This window comes from Coregonus clupeaformis, chromosome 37 (genome assembly GCF_020615455.1).
Source record: "Coregonus clupeaformis isolate EN_2021a chromosome 37, ASM2061545v1, whole genome shotgun sequence".
NCBI lineage: Eukaryota > Metazoa > Chordata > Actinopteri > Salmoniformes > Salmonidae > Coregonus > Coregonus clupeaformis.
This window is the reverse complement of record NC_059228.1, coordinates 18,984,675-19,010,464: the sequence shown is the minus strand read 5'-3', so window position 1 is coordinate 19,010,464 and position 25,790 is coordinate 18,984,675. Positions and strand designations below refer to the sequence as shown.

At 44.2% G+C, this 25,790-nt stretch overlaps 1 protein-coding gene across 2 annotated transcripts in view; it reads right to left on the bottom strand.

The window, feature by feature from the left end:
- LOC121553365 (spectrin beta chain, non-erythrocytic 1) overlaps window positions 1–25,790 on the bottom strand; it is a 107,877-nt gene that overhangs the window by 17,332 nt on the left and 64,755 nt on the right. For both annotated transcript variants that reach the window (XM_041866419.2, XM_041866418.1), the window contains 18 exons: window positions 25,519–25,692; window positions 24,992–25,083; window positions 21,740–21,936; window positions 20,330–20,442; window positions 19,963–20,150; window positions 18,824–18,941; window positions 18,260–18,418; window positions 16,009–16,311; window positions 15,643–15,796; window positions 12,448–13,318; window positions 11,032–11,169; window positions 10,164–10,920; window positions 8,023–8,225; window positions 7,317–7,407; window positions 6,945–7,091; window positions 1,809–2,072; window positions 707–931; window positions 13–102 (listed from right to left, as the gene is read on the bottom strand). In XM_041866419.2, coding sequence (XP_041722353.1) covers window positions 13–102; window positions 707–931; window positions 1,809–2,072; window positions 6,945–7,091; window positions 7,317–7,407; window positions 8,023–8,225; window positions 10,164–10,920; window positions 11,032–11,169; window positions 12,448–13,318; window positions 15,643–15,796; window positions 16,009–16,311; window positions 18,260–18,418; window positions 18,824–18,941; window positions 19,963–20,150; window positions 20,330–20,442; window positions 21,740–21,936; window positions 24,992–25,083; window positions 25,519–25,692 — 4,284 coding nt within the window. The remainder of the gene's footprint in view (window positions 1–12; window positions 103–706; window positions 932–1,808; window positions 2,073–6,944; window positions 7,092–7,316; window positions 7,408–8,022; window positions 8,226–10,163; window positions 10,921–11,031; window positions 11,170–12,447; window positions 13,319–15,642; window positions 15,797–16,008; window positions 16,312–18,259; window positions 18,419–18,823; window positions 18,942–19,962; window positions 20,151–20,329; window positions 20,443–21,739; window positions 21,937–24,991; window positions 25,084–25,518; window positions 25,693–25,790) is intronic.

The following is a 25,790-nucleotide window of genomic DNA, read 5'->3' as shown; positions in this document are numbered from 1 at the left end:
GTTGTTTCTTACCTGGTTTTTCTTGATGAGTAACTGGACTGTTTGCAGGTTGTTTCCGTGGTCTGTAGATATTGCAAGTGGCATTCGCTCTTCAACCCAGAGCTAAGAGGAAAACACAGATATAGGTATGAATAATTTTGGAAGATTGACACATTGATGTAGCAAAAGCAATGACAGCATCTAAACTTAACCACAACTAACCACTTGAAATAAGGGAAGTACTTGGGCAAAGCGGTTTTTCTTCTGACTGACTGAAGTAAGCATTTTAAATCCAGTTGATGGCATACACAGATGCAGACACTTCAGTTCAGAGACCCAACCCAGTCATGTCAAAACACGTGGCCTGCTCCTGCTTGTCTGCCTGAATGGAGTTAATACAATCATTACATTAACAAAGAGACCATCACAGCTATGAAAGCATGCACCTGCTAGTACTCTCAGCGGGTGCCCCCCCCCCCAATAAATTCTTAAATCCCTTCAGACAAGGTGCTGCTCTGCTGTTCAGCTTCTGCTGCTGTTCCACACTGCCATAGGGCAGCCATTTCACACAAGCACACACAGTATACTGTAGCTTATAAACATTTGCATAAAAATACATTTAACACTTGCACAAGCAGGCATACATAATCTCTCACTCTTTCTCTGAAACACACATGCGCACACCGACACTGACAGACACACGACTACGATAGATTCATGTACTTACGATCTCGTCCTCCACGTCTCTGTTGAACTGGTGGATCTCGCGGGAGGCCATGAGGTTTCCCTTCCTCTTCCTCAGAGGGTCCAGCAGCTGCTGGAACTTCTTCTCCACGATGCGGCGCTGGCCGTCCACCTCGTCCGTGTCCTTCCCCTCCAGGCTGAGGACCTGGGCCTGGCTCTGCAGCTCCTCCACCTCCTTCTGACGCACCTCCACCTGGCTCTCCAGCATCTAGGGACACCACACCAGGAGGAGAGGAAATGAAAGAGACAGGATTACAGCAAGCTCTCTCTAGCTCCCTCTCTGGTCAACTGAGAGCATGCGTTCCAGAGCTCTCCGTTTTGTTTGTGCCCTCTCTTTCGCTCGCTCTCCCTCTTCCAGATCAAACAAACAGTGGAAATGCTCTCCCTCTCTCACATGCACACATTTTGGGTCTGGGTTACACGAAGGATACCATGGGTGCACAACCTTTCATTTCACTGTCGCGCATATACAATCAACATGTTCCACTGTAGTTCTACCTCATATTATAGGCACACTGTTTCGCTCCATCGCTCTCTCTGCTTTACTCCCTCCCAGTCTCTCTCCCAGTCTCTCTCCCAGTCTCTCTCACACACATAGTGGGGGCTCATCTCACAGACACCGAGCTGGCTTATTCACACATCAAGGCTAGGAAGAGATTACGTAATGGGATGGGTGGGGGTAGTGTTGGTGTGTGCGTAGCATGGGCTGTTACATAACGTGGTTAGTCTGCTCATTTCTACTCCACTCGCTAGTATGAATGAACTATGAGCCAACACTTCATATGTTGTGATGGACTCTTTTACTCTGCGCTTCACATAATTACATAATTAAAGTAAAAGTGAAAACAATATCAGGCTTAACATTTAGCTCATCGTTTGGCTATATCGTTTGGCTATGCAAGTGAATTCATCCTGAGGTCAATTCCTGACAGTGGCTTTTACCTAATATGAAACCATGATTTAAAATTATACAGAAATTTGTATTTTACCTGTCCATGCGTGTGACAAAGGAGTCAGGAAAATAAGTAGTATGGTGGCACAACATAACTGAGACATACAACAATTCAAGCTCCAGTAGTCAGCACCTGTTGTTTCTTGAGCAGGATGTTGACACTGGTCAGATCTTTGCCGTAGTCGTCTGATTGGATCTGTCCATCCACTCCCACCAGCCACTTGTCCAGGTCGGCACAGCTCTGGGTGAACAGCTCGGCCTTGTTGGCATCAAACAGACACTTGGCCTTGGTCTGGGTGGTGGACTCCAGGTCATCCCACATCTTATGGAGCGCTGCCAGCTTCTCCTTCACCATGGCCTCAGTCTCCGGCTTCTCAGCGATCAGCTGCATTCCATCCTGGGATTCGGTGGGAGAGAATCACGTTAGGACATTATGGAGATAATAGAGCTACACTAATGCCATTCAGGAAGGAAGACAATGATTCAGTCAAATCTTTCAATCGGACCTGAGCAATGTGACACTGCTCTCGGCAACAAGCCGTCAATACTGAACTATCAAACTACTCATTCTAGTCTGCAGAGCTACTGCGCTGTTTCTGCTGAAAGCTTGTTTTGAAATTAATTCCACTTAAAGCAAATATACTACCGCTTTTTTTTTTATCGCTTTGGTACCATTTTCACATGGTAAAATGTCATAACTCTTAGTACAAAACTCAAAACATATCATCAAAAAGGCTGTTTTTCAAAACTTTAAGCACATTTTCAATTGACTAAGTACCACACAAAATCACACAGTAACCTTTTCACCAAACCTAATCAGTGATTCCTCTAGAAATACCTTTCACATAAAGTAATTGCCTTTCACAATGCAATGCTCACAATACTTTTCATAGGATTCTCTTCTCATTTGTTTGAATAGATTTGAACATCACTTAATCCAACTACGCTTAATGGTTAATCACTTAACCTGTAAATCCGGGAAAACTCCAGGGCTTAAATTCTAGCTAAATGCATAGCGCATAGAATTAAAAGGGTATTGTCGGATATTATTAATCCTAAAATCAGACAGGTTTTCTACATGGACGATACATTGGAGATAATATAAGACAAGTACTGGAAACAATTAAACACTAAAACATCTGGGAAACCAGGCCTGGTATGCATAGCAGACTTTGAAAAGGCTTTTGATAAAGTAAGACTGGAATTTAAATATAATTGCATGGAATATTTCAATTTTGGAGAATCTCTTATACAATGAGTTAAAGTTATGTATTAGTAACCCTAGGTGTAAAATAGTAAATAATGGCTACTTCTCAGAAAATATTAAACTGTCAAGAGTAAAACAAGGTTGTCCACTATCGGCATATCTATTTATTATGGCCATCGAAATGTTAGCCATTAAAATCAGATCCAACAATAATATCAAGGGGCTAGAAATCCAGGGCTTAAAAACAAAGTTGTCATTGTACGCTGATGATTCATGTTATTTTAAATCCAAAATGTTGATCCCTCTACAGCCTCAGAGGATCTAGATAATTTTTCTAACCGCTCTGGATTACAACCAAATTATGATAAGTGTACTATATTACGTATTGGATCACTAAAAAATACAACTATTACAGTGTAGTTTACTAATATAATGGTCTGACGGTGAAGTGGATATACTCTGTATTCATATCCCGAAAGAAAGAAATGATCTCACTACAATACATTTTAATAGAAAGTTAGCAAAAATAGATAAGATCTTGCTACCATGGAAAGGAAAGAACCTGTTTATTTGTGGAAAAATCACCCTGATTAGTCATATCTCAGTTTAGCTATTTGCTTATGGCCTTGCCTACACCTAGCGACTTGTTTTTTTTATTATATGAGGAAAAAAGATTCCATTTTATTTGGAACAGCAAGCCAGACTAAATTAAATGGGCCTATTTATATAATGAATATGAATTCAGAGGGCAGAAATAATTAAATATTAAAGCATTAGGCCTCTCACTAAAGGCTTCAGTCATCCAAAAGTTATACTTAAATCCGAACTGGTTCTCTAGCAGATTAGTAAGAATGTCTCACCTCATGTTCAAGAATGGCCTTTTTCCCTTTATTCAGTTTACAAACTCATGTTTGGTTATTTAAAATGAAATCTCCAAAATATCACTATTTTTTTAAAAAGCCATAGAAAGTGAGTTGCAATTTCAGTTTAATCCACCAGAAAATACAGAAAATATATTACAACAAATAATAGTTGAACTCAAATATACTAATTGATTTAAAAAAATATATACACCTTTGGAGATTTTGTTTTTTTATGGTAAAATCTTAGTAATTGTTACCATAAATAGAACTGGTGGCGTTATGTCATACATGTGGCTAACAAAAATATCTGGAAATGTCTGCTCCACTCAAAATTACAACCAATTAATTGCAGCATTACCGCAAAAATTTAAGAGGCAAGTGGAAGAGGGAAAAAGTAAGGAAATTCTGTCTGCCCAGCATTAAAGACAAAAATTGGTTAAAGAAAATTTTGATAAAAAAGTATACCAGTTTCACTGAAGGACAAAAAAATGACAGCTGTGCCATATAGATTGCAAAATAGTTGGGAAGAGATTTTCGATGTACTGATTCCATGGCACATGGTTTATGAACTGATAAACAAAACGACGTTGGATTCAAAACTTAGTTTTTCAATTTAAATTATTATACAACATTTTTGCAGCCAATAGAATGTTATAGATATGGGGGATACAACCGTCCCGTTTTTGCTGCGAAGAGACCGAATCATTAGATCATTTGTTTTGGTACTGTCCATAAGTAGCTTGTTTTTGGTCGCAGGTTCAGGAACGACTGTAGAATTTACCTGGAGCTAACTCTGCCAATAGCACTGCTGGGTGATATAAAAAGTCAGTCAATCGATCAATAATATAATAATACTCATAGCAAATATGTTTCTTTAACTTAAAATCTGAAGAAACTATGAGAATAGAAAGGTTCAGAAATGTTGTGAAACATCACAGCACAGTTGAAAAATATATGGCAAATAGTAATCAAAACTGGATGGTGTTCAGAGATAGATGGGAGGGGTTGAGTGGAGCTGAAGGGTGGTACTAAAAATAACAACACAACTAATGTAAAATATACTGTGTCTGTAAAATGTATATAGGTTCAGAACTTCTGTGAAACAGCACAGCTGAAAAATATATGGCAAAAATATATCAAAACTGGATAGTCTTCGGAGAAACAATGAGGGAAAAAAGTATTTGATCCCCTGCTGATTTTGTACGTTTGCCCACTGACAAAGAAATGATCAGTCTATAATTGTGGTCCTCTGTAGCTCAGCTGGTAGAGCACGGCGCTTGTAACGCCAAGGTAGTGGGTTCGATCCCCGGGACCACCCATACACACAAAAAAAAGGTATGCACGCGTGACTGTAAGTCGCTTTGGATAAAAGCGTCTGCTAAATGGCATATTATTTATTATTTATTATTTAATTGTAATGGTAAGTATACTTGAACAGTGAGAGACAGAATAACAACAAAAAAATCCAGAAAAACACATGTCAAAAATGTTATAAATTGATTTGCATTTTAATGAGGGAAATAAGTATTTGACCCCTCTCAATCAGAAAGATTTCTGGCTCCCAGGTGTCTTTTATACAGGTAACGAGCTGAGATTAGGAGCACACTCTTAAAGGGAGTGCTCCTAATGTCAGCTTGTTACCTGTATAAAAGACACCTGTCCACAGAAGCAATCAATCAATCAGATTCCAAACTCTCCACCATGGCCAAGACCAAAGAGCTCTCCAAGGATGTCAGGGACAAGATTGTAGACCTACACAAGGCTGGAATGGGCTACAAGACCATCGCCAAGCAGCTTGGTGAGAAGGTGACAACAGTTGGTGCGATTATTCGAAAATGGAAGAAACACAAAATAACTGTCAATCTCATCTGAATGATTCAGAGGAGAACTGGGTGAAAGTGTTGTGGTCTGATGAGACCAAAATCGAGCTCTTTGGCATCAACTCAACTCGCCGTGTTTGGAAGAGGAGGAATGCTGCATATGACCCCAAGAACACCATCCCCACCGTCAAACATGGAGGTGGAAACATTATGCTTTGGGGGTGTTTTATCTGCTAAGGGGACAGGACAACTTCACCGCATCAAAGGGACGATGGACGGGGCCATGTACAGTCAGATCTCGGGTGAGAACCTCCTTCCCTCAGCCAGGGCATTGAAAATGGGTCGTGGATGGGTATTCCAGCATGACAATGACCCAAAACACACGGCCAAGGCAACAAAGGAGTGGCTCAAGATGAAGCACATTAAGGTCCTGGAGTGGCCTAGCCAGTCTCCAGACCTTAATCCCATAGAAAATCTGTGGAGGGAGCTTAAGGTTCGAGTTGCCAAACGTCAGCCTCGAAACCTTAATGACTTGGAGAAGATCTGCAAAGAGGAGTGGAACAAAATCCCTCCTGAGATGTGTGCAAACCTGGTGGCCAACTACAAGAAATGTCTGACCTCTATGATTGCCAACAAGGGTTTTGCCACCAAGTACTAAATCATGTTTTGCAGAGGGGTCAAATACTTATTTCCCTCATTAAAATGCAAATCAATTTATAACATTTTTGACATGCGTTTTCTGGATTTTGTTGTTGTTATTCTGTCTCTCACTGTTCAAATAAACCTACCATAAAAATTATAGACTGATCATGTCTTTGTCAGTGGGCAAACGTACAAAATCAGCAGGGGATCAAATACTTTTTTTCCCTCACTGTAGATGAGAGGGGTTGAGGGTAGCTGAAGGATGGGACTAAAAACAAATTATGTTTGTAACCAGTTCATAATAGCAATAAGGCACCTCAGGGGTTTGTGGTATATGGCCAATACACCACAGCTAAGGGCTGTATCCAGGCACTCCGCGTTGCGTTGTGCTTAAGAATAGCCCTTAGCCATGGTATATTGGCCATATACCACACCCCCTCAGGCCTTATTGCTTAAATAGCCCACGTGGTTGTTATGACTTGATTGCTCTGCATTTAGGACTAAATTATCCAAAGGAGAGGGCTGTTCTTATCAGACTGGAGGGAAGTGGGGAGTGTAAGCATCAGCAACAAGCTAAAAAAATAACTACTTTACATGGGGGGAAAACACACACACAGAGTTTTAGGGACACACACACTCACAAAACAAACAATCACACAAAACTCCAGAGAGGGGACATGTGCAACGAAATTGTCAAAGAGATCAAAAGAGAAGACATTCGTCATTAAGTTACTGACTTTCTCGATCTTGTCCAGCCACTCCTTGTTGGACTGCAGCTCAGCCATGAACGCCTGGTGTTTGAGCCATTTGCTGTGGAGGTTTCTGGCTTCGTCGTACGACATGTCCTGAGCCGTGAGCATCTTCTCATTGATCCACATGGACAGCTGCACACACCGGAGAGCCAGTTAGTGAGACAGACAGAAACACACACACAGACGGACCCACACAACCAACGCTTGGCACCATCCGCAATGACTTATTAATTCCATCTCCTGTATACAGGCAGTAGGAGGCAGCAGGGCGTGTTGGGGTGTGTTGGGGTAGTCCTAGCTGGCATATATGGGTGAGGTGCAGTGGGGGTGGGGGGAAGTAGGTGAGGGGTGTGTCACCTCTTGGCAGTCTTGGAGGAACTTCTGCAGGTCTCTGTTATCCTTCAGCTTACAGAGAAGCTCACTGGCGGCCAAGCGGTTCTTCTTATGTCTACAAACACACACAGACAGAAGGACAGGGGTTAAAACATGATAGATTTAACAGCTCATGAGAGATGTAACAGCTCAGAAACAGCTGTTTAAAAAATATTATAGGTCATTTTCGATCTTGTTTCATCGCTGCAACTCCCCAATGGGCCCGGGAGAGGCGAAGGTGGAGTCATGTGTCCTCCGAAACAATGTGTCGGAGGAAACACCGTTCAACTGGCGACTGGGATCAGCCCGCAGGCACCCGGCCCGCCACAACAAGTCACTAGAGTGCAAGGAGTCACTTGTGCGCCGTCCTATGGGACTCCTGGTCACGGCCGGTTGTGGCACAGCCCGGGAATGAACCCGGGTTTGTATTAACTCCTCTAGCACTGGGATGCAGTGCCTTAGACCGCTGAGCCACTCGGGAGGCCAATGTATAGGTTATTTTAACACCTAGATGACGTTAAGCAAACATGACAAGTGCCATAAATACAATTTATTCTATGTGTGTAATTCAATTTGTTCTATACATGTAACGTTGCTGACATAATCGTCACTGGAATAAACAACATTTAGTTCTCCACATACACAATAAATCAATCAAATTGTATAGCGCTTTTAACAAAGCATTCAATACCTCTCATCAATAGAGTCCACTTTCTCCTGGATGCGGTCAGCATTGACATTTCCATCACTGACCAGCCTGCGTCCGGTGTCCACCACGGCTTTGATCTTCTCCTCGTTGGCGTCCATGGTGGTCATGAAGTCCTCCTGCTTCTTTATGGCTCCCTCCGCCCCCTCCAGAGTCGTGGGCATCTCAGTATGGGCCAACACATACTCCTGAGAGAGAGCGAGAGGAGGGAGGAGGGAGGGAAGGAGAGGGAAGGAGGGAAGGAGAGGGAAGGAGGGAAGGAGGGAAGGAGAGGGAAGGAAGGAAGGAGGGAAGGAGAGGGAAGGAGAGGGAATAAGGAAGGAGGTGGCCAGTAAAGGCGTCAGTGTGCCATTCGACTCTTGATCAAGAACAAGCAGGTGACTCCCATGTACTGTAGCCTACTGTAGCATAGTAACAGCGGAGATGGTGTTTATCTCATAAATCCTTCCAGAGGACTGAGCCAACAGAGGTGTGTGTGCATGTGTCTGATTGGTTGGGATGTGAGCGGTGGTGCTGAACAGTGCAGTGAAAGTCCAGTCAGTGTGGTCCAGCTAGAGCCCCAGAGAGTGTTCTAACTAACAGAGCAGCATGCCTCTCTTAGCATCACACTAATAATGAGAGAGGGGTTCAACCACACAGGAATGCACACAGACACTGATACTTTCTTTAACAATTTGCATGGAGGCCATTATTTATCCAAAGTAAACACTAACTGTGTGATGCATGATGCAGTCCATGCAATTGAGAGTTGCAGTACCAAGAACTCGCCTTGTACACTGTGCCATCCCATTTATTCAAAATGTTATGTTATTTTGCTCACTGCTCACCGCCATTTGTCTGTGCCAAATAGGATGGGTAGACGTGTAGGGCTGTCCCCGACAAAAAAATTAACTTGATCGACCGAAAGTCTTCTGTTGTTGCTGTGGGGGTACTTTGCTGCAGGAGGGACTGGTGCACTTCACAAAATAGATGGCATCATGAGGAAGGAAAATTATGTGGATATATTGAAGCAACATCTCAAGACATCAGTCAGGAAGTTAAAGCTTGGTCGCAAATGGGTCTTCCAAATGGACAATGACCCCAAGCATACTTCCAAAGTTGTCGCAAAATGGCTTAAGGACAACAAAGTCAAGGTATTGGAGTGGCCATCACAAAGCCCTGACCTCAATCCCATAGAAAATGTGTGGGCAAAACTGAAAAAGTGTGTGCAAGCAAGGAGGCATGGGCCAAAATTCACCCAACTTATTGTGGGAAGCTTGTGGAAGGCTACCCGAAACGTTTGACCCAAGTTAAACAATTTAAACAAGTTAAACAATTTAAAGGCAATGCTACCAAATACTAATTGAGTGTATGTAAACTTCTGACCCACTGGGAATGTGATGAAAGAAATAAAAGCTGAAATAAATAATTCTCTCTACTATTATTCTGACATTTCACATTCTTAAAATAAAGTGGTGATCCTAACTGACCTAAAACAGGGAATATTTACTAGGATTAAATGTCAGTAATTGTAAAAAACTGAGTTTAAATGTATTTGGCTAAGGTGTATGTAAACTTCCGACTTCAATTGTATGGATCATTTATAAAGCCAGGCACATTAAACAGTTGATTATAGACCTAATTATGTTGGGGTTTCCTCACTCCTAACTTTTCTTAGACAATTAAGGCAAGGGCTGTTTTCTCAACTCCTAAATCCACTTCTGCCTCCGCCGCATTGTTCTCAACACCAATATGCTGGGTAACTTTGCTATTATGCAAATAGCAACATGGTCTAGGAAAAGGCACCAATTCAACATCGCACTAATGTTTTAGGACTGCGGGAGAAAGTGTATTTGTTATAAAATTATATTTTTATTAGTGTTGCACCATTGTTCTTATGTAATATAACCATATACAATTTCAGTAGCACATCTTAGAATGAAGGACTGTGCCATCCCCACGGCCCCTCAATGGATTAGTCCACTCAGACAGGCGCAAATCAGACTGTTTTGTACACCATGAATTATTTTATTTTTTTGCTACTGCTTGACTAAAGAAATCTCGGTCGACCAACAACCTATCGACCAAACAATTGACCAGTCGACTAAGTAGGGTCAGCCCTATAGAAGTGTGTAATGTGATGTTACCTGGTTGTTGAGGAAGGCCTCAGCCTGCTTGGTGTCCCTGAGGAACAGCTGGTGGGCATGGGACTGGGACAACAGGTTCTGACGGTTCTCCCACATCTTCTGCAGCTCGTTCCAGCCCGTGTCCAGGGCCTGCAGCCTCTGCCTCAGGAACATGTACTGGGCGTCCGTCTGGCCCTGGGTCACCATCTCGCCCATGTCCCTCATCTTCTGGTAGTCCTCCTCGTAGTTGCGGATCTCGTTCTTGATGCCCTCGTGCTGCGCCAGCAGCTTCTCGGCCTCGGCAAGCGTGTTGGGCATGTCCTCTGAGGCGATGGCCGTCTGGGTCTTGGACAGCCATGACTGGAAGTCATCCAGCTCCCGGAGGAACTGCTGCAGCTTGCTGGCCTCGCCCAGGGACTCCTCGCGGTTCTTCAGGGTGCCCTTCATCTCATCCCACACCCCTGTGATCTCCCCCAGACGACCCATGATGCCCTGGGCCTGGTCAGGGTGCTCGTTTGCGAGGCACTCCCCCTCCTTCCCCAGTTCTCCCAGCTTGTCCTCGATGGCGGCCAGGTCACGCTCCATGCCGGTGAGTTTGCGCTGTAGGGCCATGACCCCGGCAAGGTCGTTGCCCAGCTCCTGGGTGGACTCGATCACCTTGGCCTTCTCGCGAATCCATGACTTGGTCTCATTGCACTCCAGGTGATAGTTCTGCACGCCCAGAGCTGAGTTGAGGGAGTCTTTCTTCAGGTCAACTAGGTCACGGAACTGACTCCATCTAGAGCGACGTAGAAACACACACAGTCAGGGGACAGTGCATTTCCACTAGAGGTTATTAACGGAGGTTAACTGTAGTTGGTGTTGAGATTGATGTAGGATGTTACGCTACCTGGTGTTGAGTTTGTCCTGTTGGGCTTTGATCTCCTTCTCACTGGGGTGACCACTGTGGATTAGTTGCCTAGCAATCTGGTTTACCACGGCAACGCGGGATGCTTGGTTGTTCATCTCTGGCTCCAGACTCTCAAACCTGCAGGGGAAGAGGGGGTACAAATAGAAGGGGAGGTGGAGGTAGAGAGAGGGGGGTAGAGAGGGGGAGGAGGAGGTAGAGAGAGAGAGGGGTGGAGGGGGAGGAGGAGGAGGTAGAGAGAGGGTGAGGTAGAGAGGGGGAGATGGAAATAGAGAGAGGGGGTAGAGAGGGGGAGATGGAAATAGAGAGAGGGGTAGAGAGGGGGAGGAGGAGGTAGAGACGGGGGTAGAATAGGGGGAGGAGGAATGAGTGTACTGTACATAAGCATATGGAAACAATGTGATCTTAATGTTAACCCTGTTAACATGCTTTGTTTCCAGTTAAACTGTAATGCCATGTTTCAGCTGTCAGTGTATCACATAGAAGCAAAGCCAATGAAACAGGAGTCTGGAATGGTTCCATGCGGTGGACATTGAGTAAACAGTGTGGAGGGGGAGAGATCATTTCAGACCAGAGACACGTTAGAGTAAACAATCCATTGAACTGCTGTCCAAAACACTAAGCTAACTGAGGACATGGCCTGTTTCTTCTCAGTGTGGGACTTTACAATGATTTGGCTTTAAAACATTGTGGGCTCTGTTGCTAAGTGGAAAGTGAATTATAGGATTCTAGTTCCCACACCTTGCACTAGCGGCCCACCCTAGCTTGCAAAAAAAGTGTTTGTTTCACACATCCCTTCCATTGTGCTACATTCCAATGGCCAGTCAAACCGACGGGAGAACATTCATGTAATTCTAGCTGTGACAGACATTCAAAGTTATTGAAAACACGATGGGAGATATTCTGAGTCTGACAACTCATTTCCTTGGCACAGTGGTCTCACTGTGGAAGTTCTACAGTACCAGTCAAAAGCTTGGACACACCTACTCATTCAAGGGTTTTTCTTTATTTTTACTATTTTCTACATTGTAGAATAATGGTGAAGACATCAAAACTATGAAATAACACATATGGAATTGTGTAGTAACTATAAAGGTGTTAAACAAATCAAAATATATTTTACATATTTGAGATTCTTCAAATAGCCACCCTTTGCCTTGATGACAGCTTTTCACTCTTTTTGATGTCTTCACTATTATTCTACAATGTAAAAAATTGTAAAAATAAAGAAAAACCCTTGAATGAGTAGGTGTGTCCAAACCTTTGACTGGTACTGTATGTCTCAAGTCTGCCTCAAGAGAAAGGGTTGTCTTGAAATGACAACAACAGATCTCCAAATTGATCAACTGACATAATGCATCTGAACTGGATAAGCATGGTTAGGCTGGGTTTCTTTACCTGTGCTGAACCACTTCCAGATCCTCCAGTTTCTCTGGTATCTCCATGCTGTTGAGCCACTGCTCCTTCTCATCGATCCACACCTCGCAGGCGTCCGCCTCGCTGAACATCTTGTAGAGGGCCAGGGCATCCTGCAGGGCCTGCTTCCTCAGCCGGGTCAGCTCAGCCACCTCCTTGTAGCGCTCCTCGATGCCTGCCAGGCGCCCCTGCACCTCCTCTGAGCCAGTCTGCTCCTTGGGTAGGGTTTTGGACTGCTCGTGCAGGGCGTCGATGACTGGTCGGTAGCTGGTGATCTCCTCGGCCACGTCCTTGTGCTTCTTGACCAGGGCCTGGGTGGAGAACTCGTCGTGGCCCACGTCGGCACTGGACACGATACGGAGAACATCCAGCATCCAGGTGTCGATGTCATCGGCGTCAGCCTGGAACTGGTGCAGGTTGCAGGCCTCCTCCAGCTGGGCCTTCCTGACTGCAGACAGCCCCTCCAGGGCCGCCCACTGCTCCTGGATGTCTTGGATGCGTTCGCGGATCTTGTCAGCTCCGAAGTGGTCTGCGGCCACCAGCTCCTCTCCCTGCCTGATGGTCTGCTGCAAGTGGCTGGCGCGGCCGCTCATCTCGTCCTCGAAGGCGCGGTGCTGGCTCACCAGGCGCACGGCGCCCGTCAGGTCCTTGCCACAGTCCTCCGAGGACAAGATCTGTTCCTTCTCCCGGATCCAGCCCTCCTCCTCGGCCATCTCCCAGAAGAACTTCCAGAGGCGGCGGGACTCCTCCAGGCGGGCACAGCGCTCGGCGGCCAGTTGGCTCAGCTCTGCGTAGCAGAACTCCATGTGGGCCACGCGGTCCCGGATCACCTGGGGGTCACAGGGCTTGTAGCCTACAAGGGGGGATAGGAACATGTCACACGCAGAACACCTCTATCATGTAAACTGAGAATACAAGCTTACAGTGAGGGAAAAAAGTATTTGATCCCCTGCTGATTTTGTACGTTTGCCCACTGACAAAGACATGATCAGTCTATAATTTTAATGGTAGGTTTATTTGAACAGTGAGAGACAGAATAACAACTAAAAAATCCAGAAAAACGCATGTCAAAAATGTTATAAATGTTTTTGCATTTTAATGAGGGAAATAAGTATTTGACCCCTCTGCAAAACATGACTTGGCAATCACAGAGGTCAGACGTTTCTTGTAGTTGGCCACCAGGTTTGCACACATCTCAGGAGGGATTTTGTCCCACTCCTCTTTGCAGATCTTCTCCAAGTCATTAAGGTTTTGAGGCTGACGTTTGGCAACTCAAACCTTCAGCTCTCTCCACAGATTTTCTATGGGATTAAGGTCTGGAGACTGGCTAGGCCACTCCAGGACCTTAATGTGCTTCTTCTTGAGCCACTCCTTTGTTGCCTTGGCCGTGTGTTTTGGGTCATTGTCATGCTGGAATACCCATCCACGACCCATTTTCAATGCCCTGGCTGAGGGAAGATTTGACGGGACATGGCCCCGTCCATCGTCCCTTTGATGCGGTGAAGTTGTCCTGTCCCCTTAGCAGAAAAACACCCCCAAAGCATAATGTTTCCACCTCCATGTTTGACAGTGGGGATGGTGTTCTTGGGGTCATAGGCAGCATTCCTCCTATGACCACAACACTTTCACCCAGTTCTCCTCTGAATCATTCAGATGTTCATTGGCAAACTTCAGACGGGCCTGTATATGTGCTTTCTTGAGCAGGGGGACCTTGCGGGCGCTGCAGGATTTCAGTCCTTCACGGCGTAGTGTGTTACCAATTGTTTTCTTGGTGACTATGGTCCCAGCTGCCTTGAGATCATTGACAAGATCCTCCCGTGTAGTTCTGGGCTGATTCCTCACCGTTCTCATGATCATTGCAACTCCACGAGGTGAGATCTTGCATGGAGCCCCAGGCCGAGGGAGATTGACAGTGCTTTTGTGTTTCTTCCATTTGCGAATAATCGCACCAACTGTTGTCACCTTCTCACCAAGCTGCTTGGCAATGGTCTTGTTGCCCATTCCAGCCTTGTGTAGGTCTACAATCTTGTCCCTGACATCCTTGGAGAGCTCTTTGGTCTTGGCCATGGTGGAGAGTTTGGAATCTGATTGATTGATTGCTTCTGTGGAAAGGTGTCTTTTATACAGGTAACAAGCTGACATTAGGAGCACTCCCTTTAAGAGTTTGCTCCTAATCTCAGCTCGTTACCTGTATAAAAGACACCTGGGAGCCAGAAATCTTTCTGATTGAGAGGGGGTCAAATACTTATTTCCCTCATTAAAACGCAAATCAATTTATAACATTTTTTACATGCGTTTTTCTGGATTTTTTTGTTGTTATTCTGTCTCTCACTGTTCAAATAAACCTACCATTAAAATTATAGACTGATCATTTCTTTGTCAGTGGGCAAACATACAAAATCAGCAGGGGATCAAATACTTTTTCCCCTCATTGTATATACCTGACAAAGATCAAGGACTTATTTTTATGACAGGTGGCAGCATTGGCTTGGATTCTACAATAGGACAATATACTCAGTGTACAAAACATTAAGTACACCTTCATAATATTGAGTTGCACCCCTTTTGCCCTCAGAACAGCCCAAATTCATTGGGGCATGGACTCTACAAGGTGTAGAAAGCAGTCCACAGGAATGCTGGCCCATGTTGAAGCCAATGCTTCCCACAGTTGGCTGGATGTCCTTTGGGTGGTGGACCATTCTTGATACACACGGGAAACTGTTGAGCGTGAAAAACCCAGCAGCGTTGCAGTTCTTGACACAAAACGGTGCGTCTGGCACCTACTACCATACCCCGTTCAAAGGCACTTAAATATTTTGTCTTGCACAGTCACCCTCTGAATGGCACACATACGCAATTGTCTCAAGGCTTAAACATCCTTCTTTAACCGTTCTCCTCCCCTTTATCTACACTGATTGAAGTGGATTTAACGAGTGACATCAATAAGGGATCATAGGTTGCACCTGGATTCACCTGGTCAGTCTATGTCATGGAAAGAGCAGGTGTTCATATAGTTTTGTACACTCAGTGTATAGCTATCCCCTTCAGGATACAATTCATCTCTAATCTCTCCTGCTTTTACGCTCCATCTAAATATAGCCTACAAACATCACCCACAGAGAGAGTAAAAAGAATCACCTACCACCCAAAACGGAATAATCCCAGCACGTGACTCACCCTCTGCGTCGATGGCGAACTTCTGAGCGTTGTTGTTGACGGCTTTGACACGGTCGGCTTGGATGGCGATATCAGCCTCCACCAGAGCATGCTTCTGCAGCAGGTCCTCCACTCCCAGCAGGTGTTTCCCGTAGTCCTGGGACAGCAGCAGCATCTGAAGATACAGGGCACAGCAACCGTGTCAGGAAGGTCACAGGTCACTGGGGTCAATAGTGGGCAATGTAACTGAGCCAAAGATACTTGCTCGTACATCACAAACTGTGACAGAGTATCAAGACAATTCTTACTCCACCATCCAACCACAGTGTCCCCAATCTGTCCCTCAATCCCCACCATCATCATCATCACCACCACCATCTTCCTCACCTTCATCTCGTCCATCCAGTCCATGATGTGGAGCATCTCTTGGAAGACCCTCTGCAGGCCCAGGTTCATCTCCAGACGGGTGCGCCGGGCCTTCAGCAGCTCCAGCAGGTACTCCCACAGACGCAGCACGTTGTCCTTCCTTGCCGTCACACGCTTGATGTCGTGGTAGTTCTCCGCCTCCAGCTCCTTGGCCACAGAGAGCACAGCCTGCACACGCTCCTCGTAGGCGCCGATGTCCGTCTCGATGGCCTCGTGCTTCTTGGTGGCGGCCTCCACTGCTTGCAGGTCGAAGCCAAAGTTGTCCTAACGGAGGGAGGGAGGAAGAGGGGGAGAGAAAGGAGTGAGGAGAGTTATGGGTTTGTATCTAACTGTATAGAACTACCAGGGAGATATTAAATGTGTCTGTATACAGTGAGGGAAAAAAGTATTTGATCCCCTGCTGATTTTGTATGTTTGCCCACTGACAAAGACATGATCAGTCTATAATTTTAATGGTAGGTTTATTTGAACAGTGAGAGACAGAATAACAACTAAAAAATCCAGAAAAACGCATGTCAAAAATGTTATAAATGTATTTGCATTTTAATGAGGGAAATAAGTATTTGACCCCTCTGCAAAACATGACTTAGTACTTGGTGGCAAAACCCTTGTTGGCAATCAGAGGTCAGACATTTCTTGTAGTTGGCCACCAGGTTTGCACACATCTCAGGAGGAATTTTGTCCCACTCCTCTTTGCAGATCTTCTCCAAGTCATTAAGGTTTCGAGGCTGACGTTTGGGAACTCGAAACTTCAGCTCCCTCCACAGATTTTCTATGGGATTAAGGTCTGGAGACTGGCTAGCCCACTCCAGGACCTTAATGTGCTTCTTATTGAGCCACTCCTTTGTTGCCTTGGCCATGTGTTTTGGGTCATTGTCATGCTGGAATACCCATCCACGACCCATTTTCAATGCCCTGGCTGAGGGAAGGAGGTTCTCACCCGAGATCTGACGGTACATGGCCCCGTCCATCGTCCCTTTGATGCGGTGAAGTTGTCCTGTCCCCTTAGCAGAAAAACACCCCCAAAGCATAATGTTTCCACCTCCATGTTTGACAGTGGGGATGGTGTTCTTGGGGTCATAGGCAGCATTCAACCTCCTCCAAACACGGCGAGTTGAGATGATGCCAAAGAGCTCGATTTTGGTCTCATCTGACCACAACACTTTCACCCAGTTCTCCTCTGAATCATTCAGATGTTCATTGGCAAACTTCAGACGGCCCTGTATATGTGCTTTCTTGAGCAGGGGGACCTTGCGGGCGCTGCAGGATTTCAGTCCTTCACGGCGTAGTGTGTTACCAATTATTTTCTTGGTGACTATGGTCCCAGCTGCCTTGAGATCATTGACAAGATCCTCCCATGTAGTTCTGGGCTGATTCCTCACCGTTCTCATGATCATTGCAACTCCACGAGGTGAGATCTTGCATGGAGCCCCAGGCCGAGGGAGATTGACAGTTCTTTTGTGTTTCTTCCATTTGCGAATAATCGCACCAACTGTTGTCACCTTCTCACCAAGCTGCTTGGCGATGGTCTTGTAGCCCATTCCAGCCTTGTGTAGGTCTACAATCTTGTCCCTGACATTCTTGGAGAGCTCTTTGGTCTTGGCCATGGTGGAGAGTTTGGAATCTGATTGATTGATTGCTTCTGTGGACATGTGTCTTTTATACAGGTAACACTCCATTTAAGAGTGTGCTCCTAATCTCAGCTCGTTACCTGTATAAAAAGACACCTGGGAGCCAGAAATCTTTCTGATTGAGAGGGGGTCAAATACTTATTTCCCTCATTAAAATGCAAATCAATTTCTAACATTTTTGACATGCTTTTTTCTGGATTTTGTTGTTGTTATTCTATCTCTCACTGTTCAAATAAACCTACCATTAAAAGTATACACTGATCATGTATTTTTCAGTGGGCAAACGTACAAAATCAGCAGGGGATCAATTACTTTTTTCCCCTCACTGTAAAACTACCAGGGAGATATTAAATGGGTCTGTATAGAACTACCAGAGAGATATTAAATTGGTGAACATCATCAGGATGAGACAGGGAAGTAAATGACTTCATTGTCCATTACCATGACCAGAGCGGATGATGGCTATGAACCAATACAGTTCAAGTAGACAATGTAGAGTAGGAGTGGTGTCATTGTTAGAGTCTACCACCAGTGTGTGTGTATCAATGAATGTGTGTTTTTTGTGAGTGTGTGTGTGTTACCTGCGAGACGAGCCGTTGGTTCTCACTCAGCCAGGTCTCTCTCATGGCGGCCTTGCGGTCGAAGCGGCGTGCCAGCTGCTCCAGTTTCTCCTGACGAATCAGCTCCGTCCTCAGCGCCAGCTCCCTCTCATGCTCTGACTTCTCCAGCCTCTCCCAGGCCTGACACACACACGGTCGAGTAACGGTCACACAGGTGCACCGTACAGAACTCTATGGACCTAATCCATCTACTGTACTAAACCTGTTTTAACTTGACTTATGGTCTTAACACACTGTCAAAAAACTAAACCCACCAAGCAACTAAACCCACCTAGCAACTAAACCCACCTAGCAACTAAACCCACCTAGCAACTGTACAATCCCCCAAAGCAAAGTAAATCTTCCTCTCATTAACTATACTAAACTCACCGAAACCACCATGTCTATCCATTAAATCTACTTTAACCCTCTGTCGATCAGCTTAATCCATTCTAACCTAATCGAGGACACAAGGGTTCCTGAGTGTTTGTTTTGGCCAGGCCATTGAGATAAGCATGTTCTTTATTAAGGAGCACTAGGTCTCACCTTGTTGATGTCTGAGATGAGTTTGCCGTCCCGTGGCATATAGACCTTCTGATTGTTGGCCCTCATCTTACTTTGAATGGTGAAGAGGAGAACCTCCAGGTTGCCCTTCTCTGTGAACCTGACAGAAACACAAAGAGAATAACATAATTGTAATGTTGAGTGTAAACCTACTGAGGGGAGACGCGGAGATTAGCCTAATTCCACTCTAAAGGCTGGTGGCTTTTGCCTTGACCCATGCAACTCCAGCTATCAACAAAAAAATATGCTCCATTTCCTGCCAGTAGGCCAGAGAATAACATATATTTTGTCAGCAGTAAGGGTGACATTGTTGCCTCTGTAGAAATGGTGCCAGTGTCATTTTCAACAGGCTGAAACATTTGTCTGAGAAAGCATTGCTTTTAGCCACTTCTCAGAATTAACTAATTTAATTCTGAAAAAAGCTTTGAGGAAGGCCAAGGCCAAGAGCAGGTTAGCGTTTTTCGTCATTAATCTTGTTCTGGAGGCAGCTCTGCAGTGGTCACTAGCTGGCACAGCCACAAAGTCATAAAATCTGATTTTAAACCTAACCCTAACCTTAACCACACTGCCAACCTTAATGCCTAATCCTAACCTTAAATTAAGACGGAAAAGCTTTTTGTTTTCATGAATTTTTACAATATAACCAATTTTAACTTTGCAGCTTGCTCATCTAGCGGAAATCGCTCAGTGCTGCCTCCAAGACAAGATTCAAGACAATAAACGTCAACCTGCAGGCCAAGAGGCCGACATGAAGCTTGAATTTAAAAAAAGCGATACTAGCATAGCAATGTGTGGGTTTGTCTTTTCTTTGAAGTTACCTCTCAGAACCAAGAGGCGTTAGTTCACACTGTGAAATTCCAGCTATGAATCTGATACAAGTGCAGACATTTAATAAGGGTTACACTCATCTAGAATCCCTGATCGTTTCAGTTTTGTCCATGGTGAGTCAATTCTGGGAACAGACTGTAATGTTACAGTAAATGACAAGTCAAGCTGCTGGTATGAGGCGTGTGGGAAATTTGTGAGGTAGGTAGAGGACATGGTGTAAGACAATATTTGAAATCTGACGTGTTTGTGCATGTGCATTTAAGTGTGTGTGTGTGTGTGAGAGTGTGTCTCACTTGGGGGGTTTTTCCACGGTGCGGTAGGTGTTGAAGGCCTGAAGCTGTTGCTGCACCCCCACTAAGGAGTTGGCAAACTTGCGGTTGTTGAGGATGATGATGGTCTGTTCAATCCATTCCAAGAGGTCAGAGGCCAGACTCTCATATTTCTGAACCATGTTATCTGTCTCAATGGCATTGTCCAGCACCTGGGAGATGAAGGTGGTGAATCAGTATAACAGTACATACATTGTATACTGGTTGTGCTACGTCAGTGGGAAATATGCATAGCGTATCTAAGGGAATGAGTGTGCTTGGAGAAGTACAGGACATGAGACTTTGCTCTCTTGTGATCCAGGTTGGGGACATGTGAACTCTGACCCCTCACCTTCCCAATACGTTTGCCCTCCACCTTCAGAGCCTTCATCTTGGAGAAGTAGTGGTAGTAGGTCACAACATAGGTGATGATGGACTTCTCATCCGGGTGGTCCACGCTGATATCTGTACACACACACACACACACACACACACACACAATAAGAGTCAGACAAAAACAGCTTTGACTCTTCCATGTTTCCCTAATCTACAGACATCAACAGAGGGCTTGGCTTCCGCGCTGCTTGCCGGAAAAAAATTGCATTTATTTGTTTTAGGAGGGAGGCGGTTGGAGTAGAGGGGCTATTTTCCATCAGAACAATAGTCGGGAGCGTTCTCACGCCTCGGTCGCTTTGTTCCCCTCACTGCAGGCCTCTGAGAAGACATGCTGAGATCTCAAATCCACCGCTTATTAAATATTTAATGGCCCTGTGCAGTCAAAAACGGGATTTCCTATTATATATTTCCACACTATGAGGTTGGAATAATACTGTGAAATTGTGAAAATTAGGATAATGCCCTTTCAGTGTAAGAGCTGTTTGAAAAGACTGCCTGAAAATGTCTGCCGGTTTTGGTGGGATGGAGTTTTGGCCTTCCTGGTGACATCACCAGGTGGTAAATTAATTAATAGACCAATAAGAAAGAGAGTTCCAAACCTCTCCGCCAATAACAGCTAGTTTTCAGTTTTTCCCTCCCCACTTGAGACCACTCCCAGACAGTCCTAACAATTTTTGCTTGAGAAATTGTTCTTTGCTAAGAAGCTTTTATTTTATTTTATTGTTTTATTAAAAAACAAATCACAGGAAGGTAGTACATTTTTTACCCAGAAATGATTTGATATTGAGATAAAAACATATGCACTGGGCATTTAAGACAGCCATTACTCTGTCACGCTCCAGCGGTGAATGTGCCTTTCTGTTTGTACTTGTGTCCCTCCTATAATGGGGCTGTCAGCTACCCGGTGAACGACATTAACGTGAGACCCAGAAGTAACGGCCTGTCAAACTACCCATGAAGTGGTTTCTGTAAGCGGTATCCAGTAGTAACAGTTGTCAGGTTTTCATGTATTCATACAGGCATACTGTAAGAGCATAATTAGGTCAGGTGAAAATGCCTGGGTATTAATGTACTGTCATAATGGTCTAAAACACTGACAGGTGCAAAAGAGGCAGGGCTAGAGTACAGTATGTTACAGCAGCTTAAGCATCCTCCTCCTCCTCCTGTAAACTGCATGTTGTTTCCCGCCAGACTATGGTATTCCATGATTATGTACAACAGTTCAGAGTCATGCGCCGATGACTATATTCTGAGTGTGTAATGCAAGTTAAGTATGTGTGTGTTCGTGTGTGCATGTATTCGTGTGTGTGTTCGTGTGTGCATGTATGCGTGTCTGTGTTTGCGTGTGTGTGCTCTCTGTACTAACCCTCTACATCCAATAGCTTGTGGATGCCCAGGTGTTGCTCTGCCAGGTTGAAGGCATTCTGCAAGTTGTGGTGGGCGTTGGACTTCTTTAGCTTGTCAAAGTCTATCAGGTCAGGTCTGTGTTTGTGGAGAATGGCGTTGAAGGCCATGCCATCTCTCCAGCTGGTGCTGAAGTTGTGAATGTTCACGTTGGGATATCTGGAAAACAGATATAAAAACATAAACTGAGTGTACAAAACATTAAGAACACCTGCTCTTTCCATGACAGACTGACCAAGTGAATCCAGGTGAAAGCTATGATGTCACTTGTTAAATCCACTTCAAAATCAGTGTAGATGAAGGGGAGGAGACAGGTTAAAGAAAGATATTTAAGCCTTTAAATAATTGAGACATGGATTGTGTAAGTGTGCCATTCAGAGGGTGAATGGGCAAGGCCAAATAGTTAAGTGCCTTTGAACAGGGTATGGTAGTAGGTGCCAGGCATATCAGTTTATGTCAAGAACTGCAACGCTGCTGGGTTTTTCACGCTCAACAGTTTCCCGTGTGTATCAAGAATGGTCCACCACCCAAAGGACATCCAGCCAACTTGACACAACTGTGGAAAGCATTGGAGTCAACATGGGCCAGCATCCCTGTGGAATGCTTTTGAAGAATATGTATTAATTACATAAAATCTCCAGCCTCTGATTCCCTCTTCAGTGAAACAGATGGCTAAAAAAAAAAGTATCGCTTTTGACTCTAAACACAATGCCTTTCTTTATTAAACATTTGTTTTACTAAAGTGATTATTCTATTTGAAGCTGGACGTTTAGCAGTGTTGGCTTTGTTGATGAGTGAATTGACTTATTAAAGTATGTAGCCCGGGGCTGTTCATGCTGCAGCTGGCATTTAGTCTGTGATGTCAGATGTGACACCCTCATCAGTTCTCCTCCCTGTGCTCCTCTTCAGATCCTTTTTAGTCAAATCAATTTTGTTAAACACAGCATTGATTATGAAATATCACTGATACTAGGCGTTTCATTCAAGGCCATGTGATTCCTGAGACTGCTGCGACTTACCCATTTACAGTGCCTTCAGAAAGTATTCATACCCCTTGACTTATTCTACATTTTGTTGTGTTACATCCTGAAATCAAAATTGATTAAATATATTTATTTTCTTATCCATCTACACACATTACCCCATAATGATAAAGTGAAAACATGCTTTTAGAAAAAAATTATGTTTTATTGAACATAAAATACAGAAATCTAATTTACTTAAATATTCACAAACCTAAGTCAATACATATTAGAATCACCTTTGGCAGCGATTAAAGCTGTAAGTCTTCCTGGGTAAGTCTCTAAGAGCTTTCCACACCTGGATTGTGCAACATTTGCCGATTTTTCTTTTTTAAATTCTTAAAACTCTGTCAAATTGGTTGTTGATCATTGCTAGACAACCATTTTCAGGTCTTGCAATAGATTTTCAAGCAGATTTAAGTCAAAACTAACTCGGCCACTCATTCACTGTCTTCTTGGTAAGCAACTCCAGTGTAGACCTTGTGTTTTAGGTTATTGTCCTGGTGAAAGGTGAATTCATCTCCCAGTGTCTGGTGGAAAGCAGCCGGAACCAAGTATTCCTCTAGGATTTTGCCGGTGCTTAGCTCCATTCAGTTTATTTCTTATCCTGAAAAACTCCAAAGTCCTTAACGATTACAAGCATACCCATAACATGATGCAGCCACCACTATGCTTGAAAATATGGAGAGTGGTACAAAGTAATGTGTTGTATTGGATTAGCCCCAAACATAACACTTTTTTGCAGTATTACTTTAGTGCCTTGTTGCAAACAGGATGCATGTTTTGGAATATTTTTATTCTGTACTGGATTCCTTCTTTTCACTATGTCAATTAGGTTAGTATTGTGGAGTAACTGCAATGTTTTTTATCCATCCTCTGTTTTCTCCTATCACAGCCATTAAACTCTGTAGCTGTTTTAAAGTCACCATTGGTCTCATGCTGAAACCTCTGAGCGGTTTCCTTCCTCTCCGGCAATTGAGTTAGGAAGGACACCTATATCTTTGTAGTGACTGGATGTATTGATACACCATCCAAAGTGTAATTAATAACTTCGACATGCTCAAAGGGATATTCAATGTCTGCTTTTTGTATTTTTACCCATCTACCAATAGGTGCCCTTCTTTGCGAGGCATTGGAAAACCTCCCTGGTCTTTGTAGTTGAATCAGTGTTTGAAATTCACCTCTCGACTGAGGGACCTTACAGATAATTGTGTGGGGTATAGAGATGAGGTAGTCATTGAAAAATAATATTAAAACACTATTATTGCACACAGTGAGTCCATGCAACTTATTATATGACTTAAGCAAATGTTTACTCCTGAAATTATTTAGGCTTGGCATAACAAAGGGGTTGAATACTTATTGACTGAAGACATTTCAGCTTTTCATTTATAATTAATTTGTAAACATTGCTAATAACATAATTCCACTTTGACATTATGGGGTATTGTGTGTAGGCCAGTGACAAGAAATCTCGATTTAATCCATTTTAAATTCAGGCAGTAACACAAAACGTTGAAAAGGTCAAGGGGTGTGAATACTTTCTGAAGGCACTGTACATTGTGAATCCAGGTGAAAATTATGATCCCTTATTGATGTCACCTGTTAAATCCACTTCAATCAGTGCAGATGAAGGGGAGGAGACAGGTTAAAGAAGGATTTTTAAGCCTTGAGACATGGATTGTGTATGTGTGCCATTCAAAGGGTGAGATTTAAGTGCCTTTGAACGGGGTATGGTAGTAGGTGCCAGGCACACCGGTTTGAGTGTGTCAAAAACTGCAACGCTGCTGGGTTTTCCACACTCAACAGTTGCCCGTCTGTATCAAGAATGGTCCACCACCAAAAGACATCCAGCCAACTTGACACAACTGTGGGAAGCATTGGAGTCAACATGGGCCAGCATCCCTGTGGAACGCTTTCGACACCTTGTAGTCCATGCCCCGACGAATTGAGGCTGTCCTGAGGGCAAAAGGGCGTACAACTCAATATTAGGAAGGTGTTCCTAATGTTTTGTACACTCAGTGTATACTGGGCTAGGCCAGAATGTTCTATATATGTTTTCACATATACCCTTGATGTTGTTGGTATTTTCGATCACAATCTGTTGACCATAATGTGTTGACCTGGATTATTCTGTTGACTGTGCGCTATAGTAGAGTAGGCCTAAGGCTGCTGGTGCTGTGGTCACTCACCCTGCGGTCTTCATCTGGCACCAGAGCAGCAGGGCATCTTTAGCAGACTTCTTCTCCTTGTTGTCCTCAGTCTCCACTCTGATGTCCTGGATCTGTCAAGCACATGCCAAAGAATAACAATGGTCACACAACGCCAGCCATCATCAGGACACCGAGACTGATATAACCACTATACGCACATAAGCTGACACACACACACCTCAAGCACACATAGAAAAAATGTGCACACACACACACTGGAATGCACCCACCTGCATTGTGTGACAGGTACATAAACACCACCTCTCAGCACTTTCTCGATATACAAATAAACTAAAGCAACCTACTACCACTTCCTGTCATAGTTTGACTGACATTCACTTAAAATCAGTGGATTTCAGTGGGATTTGTAAAAAAAAAAAAAAAATGACACCATATATAAAAATGTAATCCCTTTACCAACTTTGCTCTCTCACTTTATAATCAGCATATGCGTGATACGTCATTGAGAGAGGGAGAGAGAGAGGAGTACTGGGTCGTCAGCTGACCTGGAAGCGGAGGATGATGGTCCAGATGAGGCCGAGGGTGAGGCGGTGGTTGCCGTCGACGATGTCGTGGGAGCCCATGTTCTCCAGATGGACCCTCTGCTCCTTGAGGAACTGCAGGGCCTTGTCCACGTTCTCCAGGCAGTGGATACGCATGCGCCCCTTAGTGGGCTTGGGCTGCAGAGGGGAAAGAAAGCGGGACAGAGGTTGTATTAGCACAGTCTAATTACATTAGTTTCACTCATACTCTTCATATCTCTGACGTTCTACTGCCA